The sequence below is a fragment of the Erinaceus europaeus genome, chromosome 11, assembly GCF_950295315.1.
Source record: "Erinaceus europaeus chromosome 11, mEriEur2.1, whole genome shotgun sequence".
NCBI lineage: Eukaryota > Metazoa > Chordata > Mammalia > Eulipotyphla > Erinaceidae > Erinaceus > Erinaceus europaeus.
In genome coordinates, this window is record NC_080172.1 from 74,275,428 (window position 1) to 74,293,649 (window position 18,222).

Sequence of the window (18,222 nt, forward strand, 5' to 3'; positions counted from 1 at the left end):
AATAAGATATTGGACCTATAAACACAGGTCCTGAGTGTGTTTGGTCCCAAGCATAGTATGTCAGAGGGATAGCCTCAGGCTATGTTCATATTCATTTTCATTCTCTTTCCCAACTCCCTCATATGAATCTAAAAAAAAAAAAAAAAAGTATGATGACCTAGGAGGTTGTGCAGTAGTAGAGTTTAAGACTTACAAGCAAAGGTCCAGAGTTTGACACCAATACCACACATGCCAGAGTAATGCTGGATTCTCTCTTCTTTATCTTGTGTGAAATAAAATTGATTTCTAAAGAAAATAATGAAACTCAGCAGTTTGCAAAAGTTAGAGCTATCGCCAGTAACCAAAATCATAAAAAGACTTGGTTGAGAACACTGCACATAGTTAAGTTGTTATAAAAATCAAGAGTGATTGGGGCTGGGTGGTGGTGCACCTGTTTGAGCGCAAGTTGTAATTTTCAAGGACCCAGGTTTAAGCCCCAGTCCCCACCTGCAGGGGGAAGCCTTCCAAGTGGTGAAGCAGTGCTGCATGTGTCTCTGTCTTGCTACCTCTCTATCACCCCCTTCCCTCTCAATGCTGGCTGTCTCTATCCAATAAATAAGAAACTTAAAAAAAAAAAAAAATTAAGAGTGGCAAATCCTAAGAAACATATTAAGAAAAAATGTTAAAGTTAAATATTCTTCTATTAATAAATTGCTTACAGAAATTTTTATAAAAAATGTCTTAAAATTTTAAAGAAATGAAAATATATTCATGTCCCTTTTTTAAAATATTTATTTATCCCCTTTTGTTGCCCTTGGTGTTTTATTGTTGTAGTTCATATTGATGTTGTTGTTGTTGGATAGGACAGAAAGAAATGGAGAGAGGAGGGGAAGACAGAGAGAGGGAGAGAAAGATAGACACCTGCAGACATGCTTCACCACCTGTGAAGCAACTCCTCTGCAGGTGGGGAGCCTGGAGCTCGAACTGGGATCCTTATATGGTCCTTGCGCTTTGCACCACATGCACTTAACCTGCTATGCTATCACCTGACTCCCATATTCACATCTCTTAAGTAAACAAAAGTCTTGTTAACCAGAATTCTATATATTTTTTTAATTTTTTATATTTATTTATTTATTTTCCCTTTTGTTGCCCTTGTTGCTTTTCATTGTTGCAGTCATCATTATTGCTGCTATTGATGTCGTTGTTAGATAGGACAGAGAGAAATGGAGAGAGGGGGAGAGAAAGACACCGGCAGACTTGCTTCACTTCCTGTGAAGCTACTTCCCTGCAGATGGGGACCAAGGGGGTGGAATGGGGATCCTTATGCTGGTCCTTGCGCTTTGCGCCACCTTTGCTTAACCCTGCACTTCCACCCCACTCCCACCAGAGTTCTATATATCAAGATATAAACCAGTGTTTCAGTTTGAAAAAAAAAAAGGTTTATTAACACAAGATAGGGTAAGAGAGAACACTGGAACACCACTCTAGCACATGAGTTGTTAGGTATTGAACTCGGACCTCATGCTTCCAAGTTCAGTGCCCTACTCACCTTTCAGGCCCCAAAAGTTCAATCTTTTTATTTTATTTTATTTCTTTATTGGGGAATTAATGCTTTACATTCAACAGTAAATACAATAGTTTGTACATGCATAACATTCCCCAGTTTCCCATATAACAATACAACACCCACTAGGTCCTCTGTCATCCTTCTTGGACCTGTATTCTCCCCCAACCCCACCCACCCCCACCCCAGAATCTTTTTTTTAAATATTTATTTGTTTTCCTCTTTGCTGCCCTTTTTTTTTATTGTTGTAATTATTGTTATTGATGTCATTGTTGGATAGGACAGAGAGAAATGGAGAGAGGAGGAGAAGTCAGAGAGTGGGAGAGACAGACACCTGTAGACCTGCTTTACCCCCTGCAGGTGGGGAACCCGGGGCTGGAATCCAGATCCTTCCTCTGGTCCTTGTACTTTGCGCCATGTGCACTTAAACCGCTGCACTACCACCCAGCTACCAAAAGTTCAATCGTAAAGCTGCAAAGTCTTAAATACATCATCATTTAATTTTCATTTACATAATAGCTGCCATTTTTATTTTGTTTGTTTTTTTATAGAGGTGAGAGGTAGAGATCAAGGATAGACACCAACAGTACTGCTCCACCCCTAGTGAAACTTAGCCCCTATAGGTGGAGACCAAAGGCTTGAATCTGGGTTTCTTCACTTGGTAATGTGTTAAGCTCTACCAAGTGATTCACCACTAACACCCCACCCCCAGTTTGATTCACTCATTTATTTATTCATGTACCAGAGCACTGCTCAGCTCTGAGTAATAGTGGTACAGAGGATAGGACCTCAAGAGCCTCCAAGAGGCTCTTTTGGCATAACCAGTATGCTCCCCACCCCTCCACTTTGATTCCTTACCACACTAACCTAGAATTGTGATTGGGAAGGCTATCTCAGAATCAACTAATGGAACATATTAGGACCCCCTACAGAGAAATATTTTTATATTTACCTATACTGTTCATCCAGTGTCAGTTGTAAAATAATTTCTAGATATAAAGGAGGCACTATAAATCCCACTTGTTGCTATATAGTTGAGGTGGCTAAATGGAACCATTCTAACTATAGTTTAGCACACAAAGCAGACTTTATCATTACATTTTTTTTCTTTTGAATGAGTGAATTTTTTTTAACATTTACTTAATTCTCTTTTGTTGCCCTTGTTGTTTTTATTGTTGTAGTTATTATTGTTGTTGTTGTTGGGTAGAGAAAGAGAGAGAGGAGGGGAAGACAGAGACGGGGAGAGAAAAATAGACACCTGCAGACCTGCTTCACTGCTTGTGAAGTGATCCCCCTGCACATGGGGACCCAGGGGCTCAAACTGGGATCCACCAGTCCTTGTGCTTTGCACCACCTCCGTTTAGCCCACTACACTACCACTCAACTCCCTTATTACATTTTTTAAAAGATTTTTTTAAATTGTTTTTGAAATTTTATTTATTTTGCCTTTTGTTGCCCTTGTTGTCATTTTAGTTATTATTTTTGTTACTGATGTCGTTGTTGTTAGATAGGACAGAGAGAAATGGAGAGAGGAGGGGAAGACAGAGAGAGGGAGAGAAAGATGGACACCTGCAGACCTGCTTCACCACCTGTGAAGCGACTCCCATGCAGGTGGTGAGCCTGGGGCTCGAACCGGGATCCTTACACCGGTCCTTATGCTTTGCGCCACATGCGCTTAACCCACTGCGCTACTGCCCAACTCCCTCTCTTATTACATTTTAATAAAATTTTTAAAAGTTCTGTCTTTTCAGGTAAATTGTGTATCCTCATGGTAAATTAATAATTCTGTTAATTAAACTTTTCTAGTATGTATTTGGCTACTTGGTAAAAGATAATTTTTGGTATAATTGGTATTGTTTGCTTAAGACTTTATTATCTCTGTTGTTGTAACTTGTTCCTTATACTATCCCTTAAGCAAAGTCTTTACTGTGAAGTCACAAACTGTTCTTTCTAGCCTAATAATACAAATTATAATTTGTGAGTGAATATATCCTTATGTGTAAAAGAAAATAGTCCCATTTATAAGGAAGCATTCTTGTAAAAGTACTGCTTCAAAAAGGATAAAATTGTCTAAATGCACATTTCTTAATTTAAGAGGTTAATCATAAAGCATTTTGTTTAAAGCACCATTTTCAATATAAAAAACTAATTTAGCTGGTAATTTTTAAGCTGAGAAAATTCAAAATATTTGTTTCTATATTTTTGCAGAAATGGCCCCTAAATTTACTGGAGTTAAAAAGAATAATTCACCCTCTAAAGAGAAATTAAAGGTAAGCAATTTCTTCATTTATACCTTTGATTTTAAAATAATGGATGTTATAACTCACTGATGTAGTAGTAGCTTTATTATTTTTTGAGTAGTAGCTTTCTTTAAAGATGTTTTTATTTGCATGAAGTGTTCTGTGTCATTCTTCAGTTTGTCGATGAAATGATCAGATATAAATTTTTTAATTGAATACAAAACAGTTCTGACTTTTTTCTAGTAAAAGATAGCTTACATAAATCAAACAAATTAATACAACAAGTTATAGCTGTTTTTATTTAATCTTCAAAATCTAAAGAAGGATTATCTTTTTTTTATATAACATGTCACACAGTAGGGTATGCAAAGTAAGGTGAAAACTATTTTGAGCATTTTATGTGAAAGTAAAAGTGAAGAATGATTAATATATAAAGATAGTAATGAGGGACTTTGGTGGAAATTTTGTTTAATGAGAGAGAGAGACCGCACACCCCCTCTGGCCATATGTAATGCCAGGGATCACACCCAGAGTTTGCAAAGCAAATATTTTAATCTCATCCCCACTCCCTCTGCACCACCTCTCCAAGGCTTTGAAAACAGTTAAAAAGTTTGTTTTGTTTTGTTCTGTTCTGTTATTTTATTATTATTATTTTTTGTATTCGTGGTGTAATAGGAAAGATCTCTTGAGTAAGAAGAAGATATAAATGATCTCTTTAGAGATCTTTTTCAGGTACAAGTAGAATAAGAAAATAATCTCAAGTATTAGATGAACAGGGGAAGCATTTTCAATATATTAACTGTGTTGTGCTGAATTTATGATCAATTTGTAACATGTTATCAGTTTTAAAATTTTTGCCACTTATAGTAAAAGTGTATATTTATAGGGCCATGAATGAAGAAGACATGCACCTGTTTGTGCATTTATTATTTTTTTTCTAGTATAAATCTCAGCATTTGACTTTGAACTTGTCTGTGTATTGTTGGGACAAACATTCCTATGGCATTCATATTATTTAAGCTAGCATGGATGTTTATATCCTTGTCTTATATACTCTAATAACTTTCTCCAACCACTTTATTGACAGAGAAAAAAAGACTCATTTTTGTATTGTCTATAATTCAAAGCTTAATATATAAGGTCATTTATATTTTATATTTAAATATACAAAATACGTATATATGGAAAATTTGTATATGACTTGAATCCTATGACTTAATTAATTTTGCATAAATATAAGATTTAGGAAAGTTTCTTTTTTAATTCTAGCTCCTATAGTTAATTGTGAATGGGGATAAATTTATGTATCTCATAGGATTATTGTGAGCATTAAAGAACTAGAACAGAGAGCTTATCCTGCTGCCTTGCACATAGTAAGGTTTAAATCAGTTTTGCAGGGTGGCAGAGATAGCTCACCTGGTAGAATGTACATTTTACCATGCATGAGGATTCAGCTTTGAAACTCCAGTTACTCCCAGTCATGTGGAGACACTTCATGACCGATGAAGCAATTCTATTATCTCTGTCTCCCACCCCCCTGCCCTCCTTTCTTGAAGAAGGAAAAAAAAAAAGTCCCCTGGGAACAATGGGGCTATGCAGACACTAAGCTCCAGTAGCAAAATATATCAATAAATAAATAGATTTATAATACACATATTAGTTATTATAATGTAGCTTTTACTTATTAGTTTTTTGGTAGTCAGAGAGGTGGCCCAGTGCTTAGAGCATGGGATTTGCAAGTGCTCAGTTCTGAGCACCACATATGCCAGAGACAAGATCTGTTGTCATCTCTGTCTCTCATATAATGAATATTTGAGTAAAAAAGTCAACTAAATGCTGAATCAGAATGTGATGTTAATCTTATAAGTGACCCCCATGTGATTTCCCCACTGGTCAATAATCAGTAAAGAAAAGAGGGTTAAAAAGGTGCATTCATTTCTAGATTTAATATAAAAACTCAAATTTTAATTTTAGATTATAAGAGAGCATTTGAAAATACCTAGCACTTTCAACTAATCTTGAAAACTTTGTGATGACAAAGTTACTTAAACTTTTTAAGACATCAGTTTTTTAATCTGAAAAATAGTAAATATACTTTATATGTTTGTGTGACCTAATATATTTCAAGAGATACTCGTAAGTAATTCTTCTCTGTTGTGTTTGTTTTCTGATCATATTTCATGTGTGATTAGAACTCTGAAAGATAATTTTATTTTTTGTTTTAGCAAGTGCAATCTTCTATGAAAGATACAACTTCTGTGAAAAATACTCTTGTTCATCAGAATACAAATTCATTTGAAGTACCGCCAAGTCATCACCAGTTAGCAATGAATCATCAAAAATCAGAATATTTACAGAGTGTGAAAAACATTTCGCCTTCAAAAATTCTATGTCCTCCTGGTAAGAAATGATTAAGTAGAAGACTCGTTGAATTTCCAACCTTTAAATCTATATTGAAAAAGCTAAGATCATCTTAAAATGTTACATACTGAAAATCATAACTAGTATGTTCTCTGTAAGAAGACCTAATCTCTGAAACACACTGTTAAAAATTATCTGCTTTTTGGGCTGAGCAGTAGCACAGCAGGTTTAGTGTACATGGCGAAAGGACTGGCGTAAGGATTCCAGTTCGAGCCCCCAGCTCCCCTCTTGCAGGGTGGTCATTTCGCAATTGGTGAAGCAGGTTTGCAGCTATCTATCTTTCTCTCCTCCTCTCTGCCTTCCCCATCTCTCTCAGTTTCTCACTGTCGGAGAAAACAACAACTGTCCTATTCAACAACAGCTGTGATAACAATAACAACTATAACAGGTGCAACAAGGGCAACAAAGTGGGGGAAATGGCCTCCAGGAGCAGTGGATTCGTTGTTCAGGCACCAAGCTAGCCCCAGCGATAACCCTGGAGACAAAGTTAAAAAAAAGGAAAAAAGAAAGATAGAAATTATCTGCTTTATACCCAACTGAATTTATGTATTTGAACAAAAGAAAATATATATAGTTCATGTTCATATAGATTATATATATTTACTTGTGGACCTCGTATAAGAATTAGCCGGGATTTGAGTGGTAGCGCATCGGGTTAAGTGCAAGGACTGGCTTAAGGATCCCAGTCCAAGCCCCTGGCTCCCCACCTGCAGGAGAGTTTCTTCACAAGTGGTGAAGTAGGTCTGCAGGTGTCTAACTTTCTCTCCCCCTCTCCCAAGGTCAACAAAAAGGAATAAATAAATATTAAAAAAAAAACTTGTCATTTCTAGACCTCATACTGCCAACTTGTAAACAGACTTCCATGTTGATTGAAAGGGTAGAATCAAATAAGAAAAAAAACATTTGGGATTCTATAGAGAAGTAAAGTTGCATACATCACAATGAATTTACAATTAAGAACACCTGAGATAGAAATCCTTATACTCATGGTCCGGGAGGTGGCATAGTGGATGAAGCATTGAACTCTCAAACATAAGGTCCTGAGTTCAATCCCCAGCAGCGCATGTCCCAGAGTGATGTCTGGTTCTTTCTCTCTCTCTCTTTTCCTATCTTTCTCATAAATAAATAAAATCTTAAAAAAAAAAAAAAGAGAAATGCTTACACTCAGGATGTTCTTGTCTATTAAAAACATCTCCCAAAACTGTCTAAATTTTTATATTGCTAGGTTCATTTAACTTTTTGTCCACCAGTCTTCTCAGAAGTGCCTGTCTCAATTTGGTTTAGTGTAGGAATGTATGTTATAAAACTTATTATCTGATACTGATTACCCCAACAAGAACTTTGAAATACTAGCATATCCAGGCCTAGACTGACCTAATTTCCTGTCTCATTCCCACTCAGCTAACTCTCTGTATTCCACCTGGCCTTTCAAAGGCAAAGGTTTCTCCAAACCAAAAGTTTGTAAACTGTATTACTGCAGCATAGGTTAGGAGGAATAGAGAATTTTGGTCCTCTTTTGTTACTTCTGTTAAATATTATATTGTATTTGAGTGATAAAGAGGGAAAATGTCTGATCAATATAGGACCCCTATTAAGAAAAGTAAGTAATATTCCCTCCGTCTTCCCTTTCTCCCCATCACCCTTTTTTTTACTCTCCATGCAAATGTTTTGTTCACATTTAGTGCCCTCTGGGGACAGGCTTCCAGGGTAGCTGAGAGAAGCTTGTCTGTGGACACAGGCTGAAGTTCACACCTCTCCTCAGAAGGCCCAGTTCTGGATCAAGGGTTGTGTTAAGAGGTATTGAGCTCAGGTTGGCGTCATGAAGCCAACCTGACTTCCCTGGGCAGATGACTTCACCAGTGTGTCCTGGAACCCCACCTCTCCAGAGCCCTGCCCCACTAGAGAAAGAAAGAAACAGGTTGGGTTTATGGATCGGCCTGGCAAAACCCATGTCCAGTGGAGAAGCCAGACCTTCCACACCTCCCCATAATGATCCTAGGACCATGCTCCCAGAGGGATAAAGACTAGGAATGTTTCCAGTGGAGGGGACAGGATGCAGAACTCTGGTGATGGTGGGAACTGTGTGGAACCCTTTTGTCCTGTGATCTTGTTGATCATTATTAAATCAGTAATAAAAAATGGTATTGAGTTGAAAACTATTTAACATTTTTATATTTTGTATTAAATATTTACATCTGTCCTTTTTAAAGTTTCTTTTTTTCTTCAGCTCAGTGCCAGCACTATGAATCCATGACTTCTGGTGGCCCCTTTTCCAGTTTTTGGAAAGAACACAGAAAATTTTGATTAGTGTGAACCTGTAGTGCTATAAACTTCAATTTTGCCACATCCCATAGGATCTGTTAGCTTCTCTCCTCATTTTGTTGTTCTTTTCCCATTTGCATCTATCTTTTTAGATAGATCTTTTTAGATGGTTTACTACATTGGCTCAACTCCATTTCTTTTTTTTTTTTTTTTTTTTAGATGTACCTTGTGGTAACCTGTTAACAGTGCTTTTTTATTTCTTTTATTACTTTATTTATTTATTGGGGGATTCATGTTTTATAGTTGATAGTAAATGCAATAGTGTGTACATGCATAACATTTCTCAGTTTTCCACATAACAATACAACCCCCACTAGACCCTCCATTTCTTCATTTTTGTCTTCTACAAGTCAGCCCTGCATTTTGTTTTATGGTCACCGGGGTGGCATATCAAAATTGTTAAAACGAAAATAGATTTTTCATTAAAAATTTAGTAGTGATTTATAGTTGTTTAAAAGATAATAAGATTATAGGGTATAGTACCACACCCACCATCAAAGTTCTTTTTTTGTAATTTTTTATTTATAAAAAGGAAACATTGACAAAACCATAGATAGGATAAGAGGGGTGCAACTTCGCACAGACCATCAAAGTTCTTTGCCCCACCATCTCAGTGATAATCACAATAGTTCTCAAAAAATTTAAAGACAGTTTATTTGCTGCTGCTGCCCTTTCTCCTCCTGCTCTCTTTCACACCCCATTATTATTATTATTATTATTTTATACAAATTCATGTGTAAAATGGACTCTTATGTTTGTCTTATAATTTGATTGAACTGATTCTATGCATTTCTTTCTCCCTTTTCATATTTCCTCATCTAATACTGCCTCTGGGTATATTTCTGGTTCTGTTTTTACTATTTATCACTTTGCTAAAGATTTACTTTTTATTTTCTTCTTTTATTTTACTTTCTTCTTCAAACAAAGGAATTGTTATAATATAGGCTGGGTAGGGCAAAATCTATTAGCTTTTTTTAATGTCCAAGAAGACATCTTTTTCACTTCATATTTAAGTATTTTTCAGTGTAAAGTATTCATGAATGACAGTTCTTATTTTTTAAGTACCATAATATGTTGTTTCATTCTCTCCTGACCTCTGAGGTTTCTGCTGAAAAGTCTAATGAAAGCATGTATTTCTGCATTTATACATAACTTTATTCTTCTCTCTAGAAATTTGCAATATATTTTCTTTGCCATTGAATTTGATAATTTTATGGTAACATGTCTTGGTGTAGGTTGTTTTGTATTCAAGGATTTGAGTGTACTCTCCACTGCTTGAACTTCTATGTTCTAGTCTTTTTCCATATTTGGTTAAACTTTCAACTGTTATTTCCTTGAACATGGCCTGTGGTCCCTTCTCTTATCTTTCTGGAATTCCTGTCACCCCTTATATTTACGTTTCCAGTGGAGTCAGATATGTTTAATGCTGCATCATTTTTTAGTCCATTTCTTCCAATTTGGAGCTTGTGGTCAATTTATCCTCTGATCCTAATATTCTATCCTATGCCAATTGATTTTACTCCTTAAGCTTGCCAACTGAGCCTGAATTTCACTAGTAATATGTATCACATCTTGATTTTCTGCTTGGAAGTTTGCCTACAAATCTTCAATCTGTTAAGTGAAAAGCCCCCTTGAATTCCTCTATCTCTTTATTAACCTCATTCTATACTATAAGTTGTGAATTTTTCATTTGAAAAACCATCATGATGACTTTTCTAATTTATTTTCCTAATAATCCCTGCAGTTCTGTATCATTATGAATTTCTTCTGTTCTCATTTTCTGTAGAAACCTCCATGGTTTTCTCTGGTATGCAGAATAGTTTTATTTGCATATTTAGTGACACCTGTTGGCCAGCAGGTGTCACTATAGATGTAGCTTTGGAACTCTTGTTCATAAAAATGTGACAAGGAGAATGAGGGTCTGGTAAACCTTATGGGAGGGAACCTGGAGATGCAGAAGAGACCTGGGGAACTGTATAGTACAGTGAGTGGGCTCCAGGCTGTGCCAGGCTATATCTGAGTAATACAGTTTACCGCTTCACATTTCAGCAAAACAAGGTTTCAACTTCTCAACTTGTGGTTCTTCCTGCAGCTGTTTTCACCCAAGGAATTCTGTTGGGAGGACAGAAGTAAATTCAAAATGACTGATGATTCTCCATTGATAATTGAAAATGCCATTATTAAGACTAAGATGAAAGACCAAACTGTGAGGATTCTCTCTCTTATGAGATGGTTATGAGATGGTTTTTAAAAAGATATTCAGGAATCAGAGAGATAGCTTACTGAGTAGGGTACGTGTTTTGCTATGTGTGTGTCCTAGGTTATTTTGAATTTACTTCTTTAAGTACATGTAATTTTTACTTCTTAAATAAGACCTATCACCCTGTCTTGTCAGGCTATACACTAGCTATTGGAAGTATCTTAATTCTCCATTTATTATGCTTTCTTTGTTCTCAATTTGACCATAAAGGAGTTCTTTCCCAGAGATGCTACATTGGCTTAGGTATTCTCTTTCCTAAATGATCCACTTGTGTGAAGGCAGGATTACCATGATTGGCTTGGTCTAAACAAACCAGGTGATACATCTAGTTTAGCACACACATTACCATGCACAAGGCCCTGAGTATAATCCCCTGGTCCCCACCTGTAGTGAGGGAAATGATGAAACAGTGCTGCTGATATCTTCTTTCTCCCACTGTATCGCCTCCTCATTTGCCTCTCATTTTCTTTCATTCTTTATTAAAAAATAATAAGTATCCAAATCTGGAGCTGAGGTCTGTCTATACATTGAAGAACTGGTGGTATACCGTGGAGACAGATAAAATAAGTTTGGGTAGGTAAGGTCTAGTGTTATATTTATACAATAAAAAATTTCAGTGAACAATGTTTATTTTATGGTATAGCAGCTTTCCAACTAAGAATAATCAAGAGTTTCTGACCTCAACAGGGAAAGTAAAATTTGCACAAATAAGATAAAATCTTAATTATATTCTTCCAAAAATGTGTGCATCTAGGTGATTCTGAACAATATTTGAATAGTCAAACTGTGACACATCAGTCTGGCGATAAGGAAACAATAATGATTGAATCAGAATGTCAAGTTCCTGTGCAGAAGGTAAGAATAATAATATTGTTCTCACACATCTTGGAGGAATTTTTAAAAAATTGAATTTGAAAGTTGTGTAAGATATATTTGAAGCGAAGCCCTAACTTGAATGAAAATCTCTAAACCTAGTTTTTAACTTTTTAAAAAAGTTACCTTTAGGGGTGCTGGACAGTAGCTCAGCAGGTTAAGTGCACATGAGCATGTGGCGCAAAGCACTAAAACTGGTGTAGCATCCCGGGTCAAGCCTCCGGCTCCCTACCTGCAGGTGGGTTGCCTCACAAATGGTGAAGCAAGTCTGCAGGTGTCTGTCTTTCTTTCCTCCCTGTATCTCCCTCTCCTCTCTTGGTTTCTCTCTATTCTAGTCAACAACAACAACAGAAATAACAAAAACAAGAATAAGGGCAACAAAAATGGAAAAAAATGGTCTCGAAGCAGTGGATTCGTAGTGCAGGCACTGAGCCCAGTGATAACGCTGGAGGAAAAAAAAAAAAAAAAAAGGTTACCTATGCATGACCCTCGGGGCCAAACTGTGTTCAGTTCTTGTGCTTATGTTCTATGATACTACTGCATATCAGATACCTGATTTTAAAACATCACAGAGGCTGAGTGGTGGTGCACCTGGTTGAACACACATGTTACAATGTGCAATGACCCTGGTTGGAGCCCAAATTACAAAACAAAGAAATACATACTGATCATTCTTTCAAGTATTATAGATGTTTGGGATACATTAGATACATCAAGCACTGTTCTAAGCTTTTGAGTCTCTTCAGAAACTGATTATGAAAGATATTTATACAGTCCCTATTTTTGTAACACAATGGCAGAATTTTGCACATTCACCATGCCATTGCTCCCAGGCCAGCATTTTCATTCTTTATTGGCTGTGCCATCCATAAAGCTACTTTGCACAGTTCCATAATACTTCCATGTGGTGCCAGATTCAAACCTAAGGTGTACACTCTGACATTAATATACTGAGATATTACTTACTTTGTTGAGAGTTCTTAGCATATATGGATGCTGAATTTTGTCAGATGCTTTTTCTGTATGATTGACATAAACATATAATTATTGTTCACCCAAATGATTTTACTTGCCATAGTCAACACATGGTTATAATTTCTCATCTCCCTGTGATAGACAGCCATATAATTCTAATCATTTAATTAATTTATAAAAATTATTTATAATTTATTTAATGTGATATATCAGTGACTACTGAACCATGCTTTCTAGAATCAATTATATACCTACTTCATGGCATATAATCCTTTTAATGTATTGTTTAATAATACTTTGTTGAACATTTGCATCTACATTAAACAGAAATATATGCTGAAGTGGTCCAGGAGGTGGCGCAATGATAAAGCATTGGACTCTCAAGCATGAGGTCCTGAGTTCAGTCCCCGGCAGCACACGTACCAGAGTGACATCTGGTTCTTTCTCTCTCCTCCTATCTTTCTCATGAATAAATAAATAAAATATTAAAAAAATAAATACATGCTGAAATAATGCTTTGAATAATTTTTATTAAATGAAATAATTTTACATTCAAATTATTTTATTTTCTTTAAATTATTTTAATGTGACTACTAGAAGGTTTTATAGTATGTATTTATATTGGACATCACTGAGCTTTTAGACTGTGTCATATCTCAGTTTTAAACAGTGGTCACAACTAGTTCATCCTTGATACATACCTAAGAAAGACGTTTACCTCAAGAATATTCTCAGAAAATATTGTACTATACTTATGACTCTACTGTACTTTACCTGTAACACTGCTTCACCACTTACAAAGCTTTCTCCTTGCAGATGGAGACCAGGGGCTCGAACTTGGGTCCTTGAGCACTACAACATATGCACTCACCAGGTGTATCACCACCCGGCCCCTGGTTGCATATTTTTCTATGTAGAAAGTATGATTCCTATGAAATCATTACATTTTTATTATAGTGAGATTTATTTTTATATTCCTTGCAAAGTGCCATACCCTTCACACATGTTTTGAATTGCAATAGTTTTTTTTTTAAGATTTTATTTATTTCTGAGAAAGATAGGAGGAGAGAGAAAGAACCAGACAGCACTCTGGCACATGTGCAGCCTGGGATCAAACTCAGGACCTCATGCTTGAGAGTCCAAAGCTTTATCACTGCACCACCTCCCGTAACACTGAATTGCAATAAATAACAAGTATATACTTCTTGTTCCTAGCTGAATACTTAAGTTTATATGATCTGTTTTATTTTTATATTTTTATGAATGTATTGCCTTTTTTACATATCTTTTTATTATCTTTGCTTATTTATTGGGTAGAGACAGCTAGAAATTGAGAAAGAAGGGAGTGATAGAATGGGAAAGAGACATAAAGACACCTGCAATCCTGCTTCTCCGCTCGTAAAGCTTTCCCCCAGCAGGTGGGGGCCAAGGGCTTGAACCTGGGCCTTTGTGCACTGTAACATGTGTGGTCTACCAGATGCACCACCACCCAGCCCCTCTTTTAACTTTAGTAAAGCATCAAAAATTTTATACTCTTTTTTTTTGATAGGCCAAATAAATTGAGGGGGGGATAGAAAGGGAGAAAGAGAAGCACCTGCAGCACTGATTCACTGCTCATGGAACTTTCCCCCTGCAGGTGAGGAGCAGGGGCTCAACCTGGGTCCTCATGCATGGTAACATGTACTCAACCGGGGGCACCGCAGCCTGGCACCTCCAAAGCTTTTATAGTCTTTATTTGTCTTATAACTGTATCAAACCAGATTTTCCTCTAATATAGAATTCATATCTATGGACATAGACTGAGTCAAATACTTGTTTTAGGATATAAAGATTAAAAATGCAGACTCCTGGAAAAATTTAGGCAAACCAGTCAAACCATCAGCTGTAATGAAATCATCAGATGAGCTCTTCAATCAATTTAGAAAAGCAGCAATAGAAAAGGAAGTAAAAGCTCGAACACAGGAACTAATACGGAAACATCTGGAACAGAACACAAAGGAACCAAAAGTATTTCAAGAGAATCACAGGTATGTAATTTATAGGACTAAAAGAGGTCAGGGCCTTGGAAATGTATTTTAAATGTATTGGGGCCTTGGAAATGTATTTTAAATGTATTGAATTAATTTTTGTCAAGTGACACATTCACCTATCTATTAGAATACAGAAAATTATAATTGCAGAAAGTAAAATGTAATTTTAGGACAAGCAAGATAGATCTGGGAGAACACTTGCTTTGCTATGCTCCCCAGTATATGTAGGTTCCATGTATACCACATGGAAGCACCATGGCAGCTGGGAAGCTTTGTTTCTGTGTATCTCTCCATCTCTCACACTTTCTATCCAAAAGAGTCAGCCCACAGCAGTGGATCTCCAGTGGCAACAACCAAAATAAAATTGCAAAAATAAATAAATAAAATTGTAGGGGCAGGAAATGGCTTACAAAGAAGGGGTTTTTTTTTGGGGGGGGTGATAGAGATAGAAATTGAGAAGGGTGTGGGAGATAGAGAGAGGGAAAGAGGCAGAAGGACACCTGCAACCCTGCATCACCACTTGTGAAGCTTTTTCCCTTGCAAGTGAGGACCAGGGGCTTGAACCTGGATCCTTGTGCATTGTAATGTGTGCACTTAACCAGGTGCGCCACTGCCTTGCCCCATCGGACTCATTCTTTATCATTACAAGCACTGTAAATATATTTTTTAAAAGAGATAGTCATGCTTAATTAAGTCATATTACACATATTAATGTTACTAAATTATGAGGACATTATTCTCCAGAAATCTCTTAGTGTTACTTCTGTCTATATCTAAGAAGATAATTATACATTTTTATTAAGGTTTTCTAAAGCCTTCTTTTTTTGTTAATATAGATTGTCCTGAAAATTTTGACATAAAAAACCTTTAAAATAACATCATGACAAATGAAATGGGGATATCTAGAGCACTACTTTTACATTTGTTACTTAGTAACTTGTGCCTGTAATATAAACTTATTTTTAAAATGTTTTGCCAGATATTAAACCCAAGATGTCACTATGCATTACCTTTGAGCCATCTCCCGGCTCAACTTTTTGTTTGTTTGTAGAACGAGAGAGATAGATACAGAGAGAGCACAAATCACCATTCAGGAGTACTCCTTGTTGCTCTTGTGTGGTACCAAATACTGAACTCAGAGATTCATAAATGCATGACAAGTGATCTGCCCCAGTATGTGTAATACAAACTTTCAAGTAACTTGAAGCCTAATTTCAGCTATTCTCTTTCTTTAAGGGATCTTAGCTTCACTCTAGAATCATCTTCAAATAAAATGCAAAACAAATGCCTTGGAGAAGAGCAGAAAGAACATCAGTCATTGGAATCGCAAGATAAATCCAAACTCTGGCTTCTGAAAGACCGTAATTTAGCAAGGGAGAAAGAGCAAGAGCGGAGAAGAAGAGAAGCAGTAAGTGACATTTTCTTTACTGGGTGTAACAAAAAGCTTCAGCAGAGCAGTATCTTTTACATGGCAGAAGATATATCTTATATAATTTTTCAGTAACAATGGAGTACCTCTTTAGTGAGGATCAGGTCCTAAGATCAGTCTGGACTAAAAAAAAAAATCATAATCTCACTTAACACAAGTAGAAAAATCCAGGTAGAGCTCATTCATAGGTGGGAACTAAGGAAAATGTACAGTGAAGCTGGTTAGGTGTGTTGTATTAGAGCAAAGTAAAAGATTCTGGAGGAAGTGGACGGGAGAGTGTACTGGGACCATTGTAGAGAAAGACTTAGGTAGGTGGTGGAAGTGGTATGCCAGCACCATCAGGAGATGAGAGGCTATACCCTTGTATCAGTACCTGTCCAGAACACCAGTGTTTCCTCCACTAAAATGATTTGGAGGAAAAAAAAAGTAAACAATATAAAGCCAAACAAACTGTTGACTAATCATGAACTTGAAGGTAAGAATATTGCAGATGAAGATTTGGAGCCTCCATTTTGTAGATAACTAGTAGGCCTATTTTTTTTTTTTTTTTTTGTAGGCCTATTTTAGTCATGTTCCTAAGGGCCTGTAACTATACTAGTTTTTTCTTGAGCCTGACATCTCATATGCTAGTGGACCCAAGTTATTGTCTGGGGAGATGATGTTATGGCTGGAAAAAGGACCAGAAAGTTGAATCAGGGAAGAGAGTAGCTCCCAAATATGGGAAAGGTGTATAAATATTGTTTACTATAAACCCCATCGAACTAATAAACAAATTTTGAAAATAAAGGTTATACAGTTAGTGATAGAATTGAAAACACAGCTTCTTTAATATTTCATATTTTAGTTCTCTCATACAGGTAAGGTTTTGGTGTATTCAGAAAGTAATTTTTTATGTGCCTAGCACTATTATGGTTACGGGAATATATGAAACAGTGACTTAGTTCATGTTCTTATTCTCTGTCAAGTTAAGTGCTTTCTCAGAAAAAGTTAAAGCTTATTCATTTACCACATAAGAAATATTTTAACAAAAATTGGTAATTTTATGTGATCTATTCTGTGTTGAACTTCTATATAGATGCAATTAAAATGTTTTGAAGTAATATTTAAATTTTCTTTTCTACAGATGGCGGGTACCATTGATATGACTCTTCAAAGAGACATTATGACAATGTTTGAAAACAACTTTGATTAAAAGTCAATATTTAAATTAACCAACTTAAAGTGAATGATATGAAAGTAAAATGATTGCTTTCAGACACCAAGATTCCAATCTTATATTGTATTTTGATTGCTTTAAGATGATTAAACAATTTTCACTAGCATTTTAATAGCTATATTTTTATTTTTAGTGACATAGTTTATAGTATATTTTATATTGGTTATTTAAATTTTTAATAAATTTCCAAATGTTATTTGTCCTAAAAATAATTGTCTGCTATATATTATAGGTCCTATTTAAGCAATAGATTCAAGAGATTGTCTTTTGTTTAAAAATGAAAATATTTAAGAGTATATTGTGCTATTCTGTCTTGCCCTTTCTGTCTTTCTGCTTATCTGAATGAAAATAATGGGTTGTTGGAAAAATCATGACTTGTTTTTGCATAGAAAAACAAACAAATGTCATGACCTTTCTGACAATACAATTATTGCCTGGAGCAGTGAGATCATGCATGCACAGGCCCTGGTTTCACAAAAAAAAAAAAGAAAAAGAAAAAAGTTTTTGTGGAATTTTTAACTCCTTTCTAGTAAGTAATGCTGGTTTTCTCTGAGTATTAGGTATTAGGTTTTTATACTTTTTATAAAATTATAGTATTTATAATATTTTAATACTATTCTTTTAGTATAAGAACCTTCCACACTGTTCCCACCACCAGAGTTCTGAATCCTATGTCTCTCCATTGCAAACCATCATTACTCTCCAAGGTTGCAGACATGAGCTAACCATTATCTCTACAACTATCTGTCTATATTTGTACATAGTTGCCCTCTCTTTCTTCCAGGTCCAATCCTCTCTTCCCCTACAAGCCACACATAACCCTATTACTACATCCAAATATCTCTCCCCTTTCATCCTCTCTCGCTGGGACGTGATGGTGCTAGAGTTCAGAGCCCTTTTATTGTCTTCC

The 18,222-nt window shown here is 35.9% G+C and overlaps 1 protein-coding gene across 1 annotated transcript in view; it reads left to right on the plus strand.

Moving 5' to 3' along the window:
* Nucleotides 1–17,418, plus strand: part of BRDT (bromodomain testis associated) — a 55,184-nt gene extending 37,766 nt beyond the window's left edge. Inside the window, exons 13-18 of the mRNA XM_007524676.2 lie at nt 3,755–3,816; nt 6,012–6,186; nt 11,544–11,644; nt 14,459–14,664; nt 15,904–16,075; nt 17,220–17,418. Of these exons, the coding sequence (XP_007524738.2) occupies nt 3,755–3,816; nt 6,012–6,186; nt 11,544–11,644; nt 14,459–14,664; nt 15,904–16,075; nt 17,220–17,288 (785 nt within the window). The 3' untranslated portion in view covers nt 17,289–17,418. The remainder of the gene's footprint in view (nt 1–3,754; nt 3,817–6,011; nt 6,187–11,543; nt 11,645–14,458; nt 14,665–15,903; nt 16,076–17,219) is intronic.
* The last annotated feature ends 804 nt before the right edge of the window (nt 17,419–18,222 follow it).